Below are 14,300 nucleotides of genomic sequence, written 5' to 3'. Positions count from 1 at the left end.
ACACAGGACGAAAATGACTGAAATTAGTCGGATCGGCACCAGGCTTTTTTCAGTATTGGGGTTATTACAGCAGTTTTAAAAGATGAAGGAACAGTTCCAGTGGTGACAAAGGAGTGAGTTATAGCAGAAATAAGGGGGACCAGAGAATGGAGGCAGGCTTTAACCAGAACTGTGGGAAGGGGATCCAGTTGACAGGTGGATGGCTTAGACTTACAGATGAGATCTGAGATTTCTGAGAAAGTAGGAAGCTGAAAAGAGGAAAATGAGTGAGTAGGTGGATGAAATTCAAATGAAGTACTGGAGGAATCCGTACCGAATCCTCTGGATGTTATCATTAAAAAAGGACAAAAGGGAATGCAAAAACCAGTTGAATAAGGGTGAGCAGGTAGAGAATCCGGGGGTTGTGTGATATTATTAAGCAGTGAAAACAGTGACTTGGTGTTACCTTTATTTAAAGGAAATATGTGAGTATAACAGTTAGATCTGGATTGAGCAATACAGTCCTTGTAATATAGTATATGGTTTTATACATTTCTTTGTGAACAAAGGGTCCAGTTTTTTTATACAACTGTTCAAGTTGCCGGCCTTTGGCTTTCAAAAGCAGATGTTCAGGTGTGAACAAGGGAGCAGAAAAGGAGAAAGAAACAGATCTAGTTTATAATGGAGCGAGAGAGTTAAAGATACCATAGAGTCCAGTGTTCTAGTGTGAGACCAGTTCTTCAGAAGTGGATAAATTATGAATGTCCATAAGGGAATCAATACTATAGGAAAGAAAATCCAAGTTAATATTCTAAATATTACGGAAAGACATGAGACGGGGAAGCTTAGTAATGGAAAGAGCAAGTTTAACAATGAATGAAAGAAGAAAATGATCAGTTATGGGGAGTTCATCTGCAGTACAATCAAGGGGGGTAATTCCAGAACAGCAAATCAAATCCAAAACTTTCAAGGCAGGATGTAAAGGCTCTAGTAAGAGGGACATTGATATTATCCATATGTATATTAAAATCCCCCTGAAATATTATGTTTGATGAAACAGTAGATAGGTGTGTAAGAAAAACAGCAAAGGCAGGAACAGACAATGTTAGGACTGTCCACTTTTCCGAAAAAACTATCATGCGGCCTCCTCCCCGGGGTTAACAGATGTAAACAAGCCCCGGGGGAGTGGATTTGTCAAGCTGGAAAAAGTTATGAGGTTGTTGCCATGTCTCGGTTAGACAGAAAAAGTCAAACTTACAATCAGTGAGAAGATCCTGGATGAGATGCCCCTTGCTTGTAAGTGAGCAGATGTTCAACAAACCGAAGGGGACAATGGTGTTGTCGCATTTGGCAACAGTGTTAGCCGACCGAGCTAGGCTGGCTAACACACTGCGGTCAGCAACCCTGCCTATGTTACGTGGAGGATGTCGAGAGTTGGACCAGATGGAGTTTATTATTTTCGAGGTGTCAGCCTGGAGACTCTGGCGGGACCCACAGTAGATGTATCTCCGACGAGGGAGGAATATGATGTCCAGGTAGAGAAACAATGCACTCAGTGGAACCTCAGATAGGTGGAAGCGCAGTTGGAGCAGCTCAGCAGCTGAGTATTGAAGCAGGTCAGTTGCAGGTTGGATAGCGAGCGACAGGAGGGACCAAACAAACATGAACCAAATAAATATCTTACCAGTCCACATTGTAGGCAAGAACACAGACAACTCAGACATCCAGAGAACAGAACCAGGTAAGTCTCAAAACAGGGTTAGGCTGAAACTAGTCCATACACAGCCACACTGAAGTGTCGACAAAATCATCAATTGAGCTACAAATCATCAGTCTAGTGATAAATAACTGAAAAATAATGCTCGAAGAATAAGTCTGCCAAATGAAAACAGTTGCTCAGTCCATTAGATTGTAAACTAATTGTAAAAAGCAAAATGTTATCGGTGAGCAGCGGCAACCAATTCCATCAGCATTTGCTCAACCAAAAGGAAAGCTATATTGCGTCTCTGGTATTAGTTGGTTGTGTGGGAAGTAACTTCTAGACACACATTACACTTGTTAATGTCAACTGAGCTTCAACCGAGCGTAGAATCAGGTGCCCATGGGCATCTCATTGTGGCCACAGCTTACACTTTATCACAATGAGCATCATCTGAAGCTACTTGCACAAACATAAGAGTGACTTCAGTGAACTGAACAGTCCCAGCTCAGTTCAACGCAGCACCTTTGGGATGAGGTAGAATGGGAGGTTTGCAACTTGAACTTGTGGCTGAAAGTCCTGCTGAATCTGTATGGTGACATTGAATCAGCATGAACTGAAATCTCGAAGGAATGTTTCCAGTACTTTATTGAATCCATGCCTTGAAGAACTTGGGCCATTCTGAAGAAAAAATGGGGCCCTACAATCTGTTACAGAAGTTTACTTAGTAAACTGGGAGTCCCGTAGTTACTGAACTGATTTCAGTCAGTACAGCTGGAGCAGCCCTACACATTTTGTGTTCTTACCATTGATGTGAATTGTTGTCTAAACAGATGGTTCAGCTCACCAAACTGAAGGAACAGTTTAGCCTTGTAGATGTCATAGATATTTGAGTACTTATGATCCAAAATATTGTTTACTCTTGTTGGACAAAACGTGCTGAAGAAAATCTTCCACAACAACAAAGAAGACTACAGGATATGCACATTCTAGCTGTATTTGCTCTGGTAGTTTGAGTGCATCTTTAGAGTATTTTGGCATGTTTTATGGTTATTTACAGGTTGTAGAACCTGTTTTTGAGGTTGTTCGAACATGATCTTGGAAAGTTTTATTAACATTCCATTTTTTTGTTTATGCAATGCGGTAAGAGTCATGTGAACAGGCGTGTCACATCAGATACATCATGGGATGTGATGATATACAATACATATTGCGGAACTTACATTAAACATTATCCCTCGGTGGATAACACTTCTTGAACTGCAATTCTAGCATAGTTAGCTTCGTTACCATTGAACCCTAGCCTACTATGGGTTTTGACCTCCTTTTTGACTTCTAAATCTCATGTCGACCCTTGTGTTTTAGTTATTTCAAGCCTTTAAGAATTGTATTGAACCTCCTATTTGTCAGTCTGTTGTTCCCGGTCAAGCAACCACATTTCCAATGTTCTACTTGGAACTTGAAAATGTTTTTTTCTAAACATAAGTCCCTACATCTCCCAACCCAGAGAGCTTAAGACTGTGCTATCAATATTTTTCCTAGTACTCCTCTGCCTAAGAGACAAATTTATTCTTATGACACAATGAGCCTGAGCAATGGATGATTACTTTCAGGATAATGTGGCTACTCGGTTTATTTGTCCATCCAAAAGTCTTTTGGGAAATTTTTATTTTTGTTACTAAGAAGGATGGTTGTCTCCGTCTTTGCATTGATTTTCATGAACTCTGTAAGATTACAGTTGAGAATAAATATCCTCTTCTACTACTTTCAACAAACGTGATCTGCATAGTGCTTACAATCCATACCAAAGGACAGGATAAATGGAAGACTGCTTTATGAATACCTCCTCATGTCATATGGTTTGGCAGTTTTCCAGTTGTTCGTTATTGACATCTTTCCTGTTCTATTAGGACATGTGTTAGCATATATCGATGATATTTGGATTTTTTAAAATACATTATATGAATTCTCATATTAACCATTAAAGAAAACAGAGGTTCTTTCTTGGCTCAGTGATAACAATGTTTGTGAAACTCGAGTTTCAATGAATTGTAATGTTTTTCTGACATCGCATTAGTCATTTTGGTATTCAGATGGAGCTTGAGAAGGTTTCTACAATTCTTAGTTGGAGACCTCCGGAAAATTTGAAACAGATCCAGTGTTTTGTGGGATGTGGTAACTTCTATCGGCAATTAAGAATTTTAGTTCTCTGATCAAAATATGGGACAAAAAAAGGGTATGGACCCTCAGGCTCGATTTACATCTGCTTCTGTTTTTCAGCACCTTACTTTTTCATGTATAAGTGGGCACATCAAGTACAGTATCTCAGTATTTATAATGTGAGTGATGAGGAGATGTTAGTAATTACAATGAATTGCCACTAGAAGAATAGTGTCATTAGCTGAAGTGTGTGACTCATGAGAACGTGACCTATTTGAAAATCTGCAAAACACTCGAATGCCAGCAGTGGTGGTTGAAATATTTGATTTTTTTTAAGGTTATCTCTTAATTGGCCCGATTTACACCAACCCACCATCTCTTCACTCATCTGAGGTTTCAGAAGGTGAACTGTCTGTTCCAGGCTCGGTCATGGGGAGAGTTTTGGAATGAGGATACTCTATCTGTATTTGAAAAACCCACTGAATTTTTAGTTATTTTTAATGGTCTGTTTTTCAAGAATGCAAGCAAAACATGGGGGCTGTTGGCAGGATTGACACTCCAGCCACTGTTAAAAAAAAAAAAAAAAACAAAAAACTCAACACTGTTCAGTGTGGTGCTGAGGTGTCATCCATTGCACGGCTGCACTCAGATCTCAATCCGGGTGGGTGCAGCAATGTGCTGTAATCAGCGCATATTCCCCAACCTCTCTCTCCTTCCAAAGGTCATACTGTAATTCTGGTCATTGTGGACCACTTTTCTAAGAATGCTCATTTTGCACCTTAAAAATCATTTTCTATTGCAAAAACTCTAGTTGAAATTTTCATCCATCCCAATTTCAAGCATCATGGGAGTACATAAATCTATTCTCTCTGATTGAAGGCTTCATTTCCAGGTTTAGTGAAAAGGTGAGCTTTAAGGTTAAACTCGGGTCGCGATATCTGAAGTGTGATTTATTATCTGAGAGAGTGAAACAAGATTTGGAGAAGTTCCTAAGATGTACCATTAATCCATTTCCATTAAATTGGCATGACATGTTGCCATTAGCTGAACTTGCACATATTTTATACTAATACTCTTTCAAGATGTCTTCATTTGAATAGATAATGCCAATATGATTTAATGACTCTGCCATTTTGGTATAGTGAGACTTCTTTATCAATTTCTGCAATTACGGATTTTTTTATCATCATTACAAAGCAACTGGAATCGGCTATGGCAACAGCTGTTGACTGCAGGATCTTCTTCCAGGTCATATGTTGACAAAAGCATATTTCAAGGTTGGCCAGATGTGACTTGCAAGTTGGAACATCAATTTGAGGCTGCCATCCTGTGAACCTGGTCCAAAGTACATTGACTCTTACACAGTTTTTAGAAGAGTAATGCCTGTTACTTATTGATTATTACTATTATTATTATTTTCAAACCATTATATTAATTTTACATTTGATAACTGAAATCAGTCCATGTGTATTGATTTCCTATTTCCTTTCCTCTGGAGGCTGATGGTCATCCTGAATTTGAGATTTACAATATATTTGATTCTAAACAGTATAGTTCCAGAGAGGACAGCTTTTGAGTTTATGAAAGAGATATGCATGTCTCATATCCTCTGGTCAAGTTCCATCAGTGTTTTACTACCAAGCCTGATGACTGCATATGGAGGGAGACTGTGTAACAATGGACACTTTTTAATACTTGCATTTTGGTTAATTTTATTATTTTTTTTAACCATGTAGAATCTGATTTTGTGGTTGTTTTTGTCATTTTGATGGAATTTGACAAAGTTTTATTTTATTTCTGTTCTATTTCTTTTTTTATGTGAGGCTGTAAGATGTGTCACATGATTACATCATGGGGTGTGACAATATACAGAAATATGCTGGTGTCCACATTACACATTATTCATCAGTAGATAAAACTTACTGAGGAGCAACTCTAGCTTAGTTAGCTTCTTTTACAAGTTGGTTTAGTTTTTGATCTCTTATTTGACTTTCATTTCTGATTTTCAAATTGTCCTTGTGTTTAGGTTGCCTAACTGGTAGTCTTTTATGGCACTGACTTGGCTTCCCTTTTGACTATGATTCTTGCTTCACGTAATCATCTCCTGGTTATTTTTTTGCTTATAATAATCCTTCAACACTAGCATGTCCTAACATGTAGCATCAACATCAGGGATAAAACAATGGTCAGAATTACAGTGAGTTCTCTTGGAAAGTACAAAAGCCTGCATTTTATCATTAAACATTACATGTTGAGAGAGATGTAGTTTATTGTATTTATTGCTTTTCTAAATGTTGACAAAAAGCTTACAGATCGTCACCACCTGCGCTTGCTGGACAGCGATCCTGACAGAACGAAAAGTACAGCAGCCATCCAGTTGAGTAATGGTATCAGTTCTTCCTTCATGAATCCAGATTTCTCAGGTACAAATGTGCAGCTGTCTGTTGCTCCAAGGTGTGTTGAAAGCCGCAGCTACAGTTCATCCATCTTGTTTCCCAGAGACTGCACATTATCCAGGAGCAAACAAGCAGTAGTGGTTGGTTCTGTAAGTTAGTTTAATTTAAGTTCCACCTGCTGTCCCAACTTATGTTTGTGCTGTTTATTTTATACACCTGACACGTCTTAGCAGACTAAGTCTAGGATTACTTACAGAGACCTGAGCAAGTAAGACAGCCAATGTCTGCAGATAGACCAGAGAGTTGAGGCTGGGGGGCTGTCAAGAGGCAGGGCCTGTTAATGCCCATAGCGGCACTTCTTGTGTGATTTTGGGCTACACAAAAATAAACTATTGTATTGCAGTGGAACAGCGGCAAGTTTCCCCAAGAGGTTGAGAAGAACTGGCCATCTGAGCACCTTCAGAAACTGGCAGATGGTGGTCACACCAAACATTGATTCCATTTATGTTTTTTTTTTCTAGGAAGTTTATTATTATTATTATAATGATTTCCTAATATATTCCCATTTATTTTTTTTTCATAAGTGCCAAAGACTTTTGCACAGTATTTGTATATGTGTTTAAAATTCAAATCAGTAAATATGAAACTTTAGCATCATGAACCAATTTTTTCTAACAGTCATAAGAAATATACATTTTTCAGTAAAGTAAAAAAAAAAAACATTAATAATAAAACCGCACAACTGTGTAAGAGCTAATAGATCCACCAAAAGTGCTATGCTGATATGTTGAGTTTTACGTAACTGGGCAGTACAGTGAATTCCATTTTCTAATGTATAATAAAGCTGATGCTAATTTTAATGCTGTGCTCAGAAAACCAGTGGAAGGGCACATTCATTTTCAAGATAGGCAGCATATTAAATATACAGGTAGGGAAATACCAATGATAATACAGAATATTCACTCAAACGACCGCTTGGACAGGATTCTTTATTCTCACATTCTTCAAAGCTGTACAACCCCTATAAATACTCTTAATACTGAAATATTTACACCAGATATCCCCGATATTTAAACCATTTCTATAGCAGCAAACTGATTTTTTTTTGTCAACTACAGCAGGTATTTTTGGTCAACAAACACAAGAACAAGTTTGCTGCAGAAGGACACATATAGCAGTATTTAAATTAAATATTTACAGTTAGATTAACATTAGAGTGTTTTTTTGCTTAAATATTCACTACATGGAAGCAGTAACATTGTGCAAGATTGTAGCTATAAATGTACACACACATACACTCACACATACATACAGTATGTGTGTGTATATATATATATATACACACACACACACACACATATACATACATTGAACAGTTTTTCTCTTTTTAATAATTATTAAAAAAAAAGGAAAACAAAATGGAAAACATGATAGCTATGGCTACATTATTCCTTACACAGTAATAATCACAGCTCACAATGCTCCGGCAAATAGAGAGAAACACATATTCTGAAGCAGGCGACATGACCATGAGTCATCTTCAAGATAACTGGGGTCCATTGCAATGCTGCACCTTCTTTTGTGCAAAACTGTCTTTCTGCTGCGAACGACAGGGCAACTTACTTTATCAAGCCTGGCCACTACAGTGCCTGCAGTTTGCATGCACATCTACAAACACACACAACATAACTAATAGATTGGTGGAGCTGTACAGTTATTATTCTGTCATGTGATTTGCTCTTTGCCAGAATATGCTATCAAAAAAGAAGCATGACGTTTTAGCAAAAGAAAAAAAACTGTAAAACTTTTTTAAAACATATACCAAGAATGGAGAAACAGTTTGACCCACTGACCTACTATTTTTCGAAATAAATGCTTTATGGAACATTGAATAAATCTCCCTCCCTGTGTTTTACTCAGGAGCTGCCCTAATAACATCCCCGATTCTACATCAAAAATAGGACGCAGCCGTAAGGAAATTTATTTTTTTGTTCTCTTATCCATTTGACTCTTGCGTTTGACTCTTTGACCACCACATTTAAAACACACATATTAAAATGGGAGTTGGTGACTATCACTGCTAGTAAAACAATTTCGACCTCTGTGTTAAAATGGGGTCCAGAGTTTTAAAAGTAAAAAACAGCGGGTCTGCAGCAAATAAAAATAGACACACTTTACAGCTGAATGTAGTAAAACACAAGACAATGGGGACCAATGGGAAGTGGACAAAGACTCTTCACGGAACATTGGTCAGGCCAAATATCCAAAGTGCTAACTGGGGACGAGTCTTGGAGAAGGAACTTTTGCTTTATTCTCGGCTTCTTTTCCGCGTACCGCTGCCATGTAGGAGAAGAGACACAATACAGAATAGCAGATCTGGTGAGCCTGGTGTGAAAGGAAAGAGTGACAAAAAGAATTCACAAAAGAGAATTTACCAGCCAGGCAAACCTTACTCACTTCTCCACTCTATTAATAAATGGCAGTACATTTAATTAACAGAAATAATGAGAATCTGCCTGATACAGAGCTCCCCATAGGCATACATCATATTATTGGTTATTACATACAGCAGTGTCACAAAAAGACTTCCTGTCTGTCAATAGCATAGCTGCATGTATGCACACATACTTGCTGGAGTGAAGCATTTGCCTGATTCTGTTAGCAAGGTGCATGCTACAAGACATACTTTCTAAGGAGATGATGTATTCCTGTCATTTATTACCACTAATCATGTAATACATTCTGATGCATTATCCAGTTTGTAATTTCCTATTTCTGTGAATAGTATGAATATACAAGTATATAAATTACTATTTTTTAATTTTATTACACTGTTGCAAGCTGTGTAACACTGAATAGTGCAGAACAGAGCACCATACACTATAAAACATTAATATTTTCATCAAATATACTCACCATTGGAGTCTTGTACTTGTGGATCACCACTTCTTTAGTTTCAGGAACTAAAGCCGAACGAGCAAGAGACAAAACAAAGAGTTCAACATGGGAGACACAAGTAGTAGAAACATACACTTAGTGCGAGGGACGCAGACAGAGGCAAAGGAAATTCAAATCATAAAGTAAATTCTTGGCTATCTGATTGCAGAATACCTCCCAAAACCACAACACCAGGGACATGGCATGGAAAATGTGCTGACAAAAGACTAAGGCCAAGCCAGATCAGAATGTAAAGTGAAACAGTGCATCTCAAGCAATATTGGAAGGTACACAACATCTGGTTGCTGTACCTGGAGTAAGGTGTACCTTATATGTACTGAAATTTAAGCTGTTGCCTCATTCGAGTACACCCAATGTTTTTTGACTTGCACCATTTCACTAGTAATAAAAGTTTACTATTGAGTGAATTTCAGATGCTGCAGTTATTTAGTTCTATATTATTTTTACTCTTTGTGAGTAGAGTGAAAGTAACCCTTCAGCAGTGTGCATTAAGTTAAAAAGTTAACACTGATAATGAGCATAATGGAATTAAAACAGATCTCCATTTAAACTGGAATACAAAGGTAGTCAAACTAATTTCGGCATTAACAAATAAGGCTAACACTAGGACTCAAAAATGGGATGAAATCTTAAAATGAAAATTGAACAAGCACACCCAGCTGGAAAAAAATAATAATGCACACCACTTAAGATGCCAAAACCAAGGTAAATGGAAGACTATTACAAAAGAGACATCACTTCACAAATATCTGTGTTTTGACCAGACATACATGTACGTACATTAGCACAAAGAAAATGTGCAGACTGGCTTGTGACCAATTCAAATGGAGACCTTGAGATTAACCTAACTGGACTCCTAATTTCTATGTAACTTTCACTTATGACTAGAAAAGGCATTTTTAGTGGTTCAAAAGCAGTCTTCAAGAAGGCTTCCTCAGTGGTTACATTTGAATACTGCAAGACCATAGGTCTGGTTAGAGATGGGAAGATTATCACTTAAACTGGTAACAGATACATTACTGGCTAACTTGTTCAGTTAGAGAGAGAGAGAGAGAGAAAAAGAGAGAGAGGAGAGAGGGGTTGGGAGCATGTGCTGATTATAGTGTGTTGCTGCACCAACTACATGGCGAACCACCCTGATAGAGATCAGATTGCAGTGGGTGACACCTCAGCAGAACACTGAACAGTGTGAGGTTTTGTTTTTTTTTTAACAGTGGCTGGAGTGCCAATCCTGCCACCAATCCCAGAATTTTCCCTGGATGAAGATTAATGTCATACCCAGGATGGAGCAATTGCAGGTTAAGGGCCATGCTCAGGGGCCCAACGGAGGAGAGTCACTTCTGGCATTTATGGGATTCGAACCAGCAATCTTCCAATTGCTGGCACAGATCCCTAGCCTCAGAGCCAACAATTCACCCTCTGCCCCTTGTTCAGTTTATAGTAATTTAATTCAAATGAATTTATTCTTGCGCATAAAAAGGTTTACCAAGTGCTTAATTTTGGAAAAGAAATGTTGAAATTTCAATGGTTTAGTTAAAAAGAGCCCAACAGTGATACAATGAGCATGAAAAAAAATAAGGCAAAGACCTATCTGTCAGCACGAAAGGAAAAACGTGCAGTTTCGTAGTAAACTGGGCATATTAAATTTAAGAGCATCTATGAAATGAAATGATGGAGACGAGTGCTGTATCACTTAAGAAAGATAAGTAGAGATGTGGCACAACTTTACCTGCTGGAGAATGAAGGTTTTCATAGCAGCAGAGGTGAGAGCACAAATTACAAGTGAGGCACAGAAACAAAGCAGTAACTCATTGGCAACACTAGACATCAGCAGCACTGCTGACTGAAGGAAGGACATACCCTACACAACCAAAGCATACCTTATCAAGGAAACCACCATACCACCATACAGCAGGATGTGAGAAGCAACCCTAACCACAACTAACAAATGTTAGCAAGTGTCACCTTACACTATTAATTCTCATTTTCACTTAAGACAACACGATTTCCCAAAAGGCTGCGGTGAAGTCAAAATACTACACAGAGCACGTGACCCATTCAATTAAGAAGCCATATTGATAACCCCAGTAAGGTGCTTTGGAAATATTGCTACAGACTTGTAAAACATTATTCCTTGTAAACGTTGTTAAACATCTATAGTTAACTCTAGAACAGCTTGAGGAAAATGCCAAGATCACATGTAGAGGGTCCTAAAAAATACAAAACGATTGCCGAGTGTCTAATAGCCATGCCCACGTGAGAGTAGCTGGAAAGAGAGCACCAAAGGCAGAAAGACCAGCTTTAATAATGGATTGTGACAGAAAGTCAAAGTGTAAGGGAGAGATGTTTATTCTTATCTGTAGAAAAGGTGTGCTAGCCATATAGCAAACTTTTAGACCTTGGTTGTAATCCGACCACCTTTCAGGTACTATTAGTATAATAATTCAACAACAAGCACAATCATTTGAGATGTATGCAAGTGAAATGAAACTTTTGTGACCAAACTGCAATATTACTTGGTCATAGTGAGCAATTTCTGCCAACTCCCTACACCTCAAAGCCACTGGGGAATCTGAGTTACTGCAGTGTTGCGCACAAACCAAGTATCAAAATGAGGTAATTACCAAATTCCTCCAGGACAAAGACTCCTTTCACTGTATTGCACTTTTTAATGTGATTCAGCTCTATGAAAACCTAAAACAGAAAAAAGCAAAAACAAGGAGAAGTTACAAAGCGATTTGTACACTGCACAAATTCAGAAAATGAAAGGAAAATGGCAAACACCATTGCACAAAGCAAACACTCTTGATGCTCTAGCAAAGTATGCAACGGCAAAAACGGAAGAGAGAGAATGAGTGAGAGAAGCGGTAGACAAAAAGAAAAAGATACGGAAAAAAGAAATTAAAGAAAGAGAAACAAAAAACGTATCATGACAGAAATCCACACAGCTAAACAGAACAAAGCAAATCATAATCACTGCTAAGAAGCCAAGCCAGCAGAAGATCAGTACCTTCCGCTCCTTGCAGGAGGAGTAAGCATGGAAGAGAAAGGGATTGCATTAATATTGGAAACAGATATTGGATGCACTTCAGAAACCCTTACACACGGCTGGCACTCACAAACAGAAGATGCAAAGCAAACGATACAGAGGGTCTGCCTCAATTTTCCCTGTTTGTTCCTCAGAGGTTTCTTGTCCACCTCCATGCATATCTCCACCAGCAAAGAGAGCAGGCAATCAGTGCCTCTGTGTTTCTCAATCCTACCAACCCGTCTGAATAAGGTAATCTTTGTAATAGATTTCACACTGAATGAAAAACACTACGAAATTTTAAATTGCACTTCATTAAAGATTCTAACTTAAGGTGTTTGACTCCACAAAAACTAACATTTTATACATGTTTAACAGTGATTATTCTACTGTAATTTCAGAGGCAGGCAAAACGTCTGAATGGAGCATCTTCATTTCTACATTGTAGACACAAGTATGAATTAGGTTGCCTGATTAATGCCTCCCTCCCTTTGCCAGATAGTCACATAATTAGTAACTTGCACAACTTCACAGCTGATTATCCCCCTTCAGCTAGAAGGATTTCTAAGAATTTTTTTAATGATTCAGTTGGCTTTTTTAATTTAAATTGTCATTTCATTTGTTTATGTTATTCGGAAAATCCACGAATGCAATCATTAATTGATCATGAATATAAATTATGCTCTATATTAAGAAGGGGGATTGTACACAAAAACAAAAAATGACTTATCTGGTTAGATTTCTTAAAATTGGGAAATAGTCTCTACAGATCTCCTCCCTGGGCACATCAAATGGAACAAATTGAAAATAAAATATATGTAGCATTGTGCACATATAACACCCCCATATTATAGTGCTTGTCATCCTTTCAGTGAGTGAGCTATTTAGGACAAATTTCTAAAAACATAACACCTGTATTTCAGATTTTTTTGGTGGTCCAAAAACATGTCAAATAGAAACTTCAATGTTGCTAATTCTGGCTTTAATCTCATTTACATTTGCCTACATAATCATCAACTACTGCTTCTTTCTGTCTGGACGTCATTTTTTTGAATTTCGGACAAGTAACTCACCTCGTTACTGTACATATGATTCACTTATGACTTCACACTAAAATATTAACATTTCTGTTAAGGTGCAATTTACCCCATTTTCAGCACAATGGTTGAGTCAACAAGTTCAGATGTGTTCTTTCACTTTTGAAATATATTTAACATTGAATGTGTGAATGAACTATAACTTATAATTAAACACAGATAGTTTTCCCCATTCACGATACAGTACGTGGCATGCAGTTGGGAGTACTTTGTGAGTCCAAGGAATTCTATCTGACTAGTAATTTTGGTAGTAATAATAGTCCAACTGACTATTAAATTTATTCATTGTGATAATTTTTGGAAAAAAAGTTTTCTGACAGTCCCAAAACTATCTATACAATAAAACACAAATGTTTGTGTATGAGTATCTGACCCTTTGGAGCAATCTGATTGGTCAATTTCGTTGTGCTTGCTTAGTTAAATGTGATCAAGATACAGAGAGCCATGAAAGGAAAGAAGTAGGAGGATCAAAGTATTTGCAAGAAAACTAAAGATGTTTTCACAGGGGGCAAGGGAGGTTTTTTTGGGGGGGAGGGTCCCATCAACCATTGGTGATAGTGAAAAATGGACGAGAGGCGAGCGACACACCTCAAAATGACAGAATCTGAGAAGCAGGCTTTACGCAGTTGAGTGAAGAAGCCCTGGCCTAGATAAGTTGAGACACACAACAATACCAAAGAATGGCATAGAACGAACATAAACGGGACAGAGTAAGGCTAGAGATATCAAATATTTTTGGTTTCATTCTAATTACTGCCTTAAAAATGTAATATACATAGTTTAGTATATGGTAGATCAATTGCATCGGTGTCCCAGCAAAAGCACACAGAACAAAATCATGCTAATATAAGCATGTGGAAGCAAAACTCTATGGGTCAGATGGTGAGGCTTATGGTTTACTTGTGTAAGTGTGCTGAGCTCTATGACGCTGCTATATCAGTTTTATATTATGACATTATCTCTCTGAATATTCTACTATAATA

At 37.8% G+C, this 14,300-nt stretch overlaps 1 protein-coding gene across 28 annotated transcripts in view; it reads right to left on the bottom strand.

Annotated features, from left to right (window-relative positions):
* Positions 1-7,209: 7,209 nt before the first annotated feature.
* The window catches only part of madd (MAP-kinase activating death domain), a 237,397-nt gene continuing 230,306 nt past the window's right edge, over positions 7,210-14,300 (bottom strand). For 27 of the 28 annotated variants that reach the window (XM_051923176.1, XM_051923177.1, XM_051923187.1 and 24 more), the window contains 3 exons: positions 11,817-11,886; positions 9,151-9,197; positions 7,210-8,619 (listed from right to left, as the gene is read on the bottom strand). In XM_051923176.1, the coding sequence (XP_051779136.1) occupies positions 8,506-8,619; positions 9,151-9,197; positions 11,817-11,886 (231 nt within the window). In that variant the 3' untranslated portion in view covers positions 7,210-8,505. The remainder of the gene's footprint in view (positions 8,620-9,150; positions 9,198-11,816; positions 11,887-14,300) is intronic. The other variant, XM_051923186.1, reaches the window with a different exon arrangement.

Source organism: Erpetoichthys calabaricus, chromosome 2 (assembly GCF_900747795.2).
Source record: "Erpetoichthys calabaricus chromosome 2, fErpCal1.3, whole genome shotgun sequence".
Lineage (NCBI taxonomy): Eukaryota > Metazoa > Chordata > Cladistia > Polypteriformes > Polypteridae > Erpetoichthys > Erpetoichthys calabaricus.
Note: the sequence above shows the minus strand (reverse complement) of the source record. Positions and strands in the feature narration are given on the sequence as shown.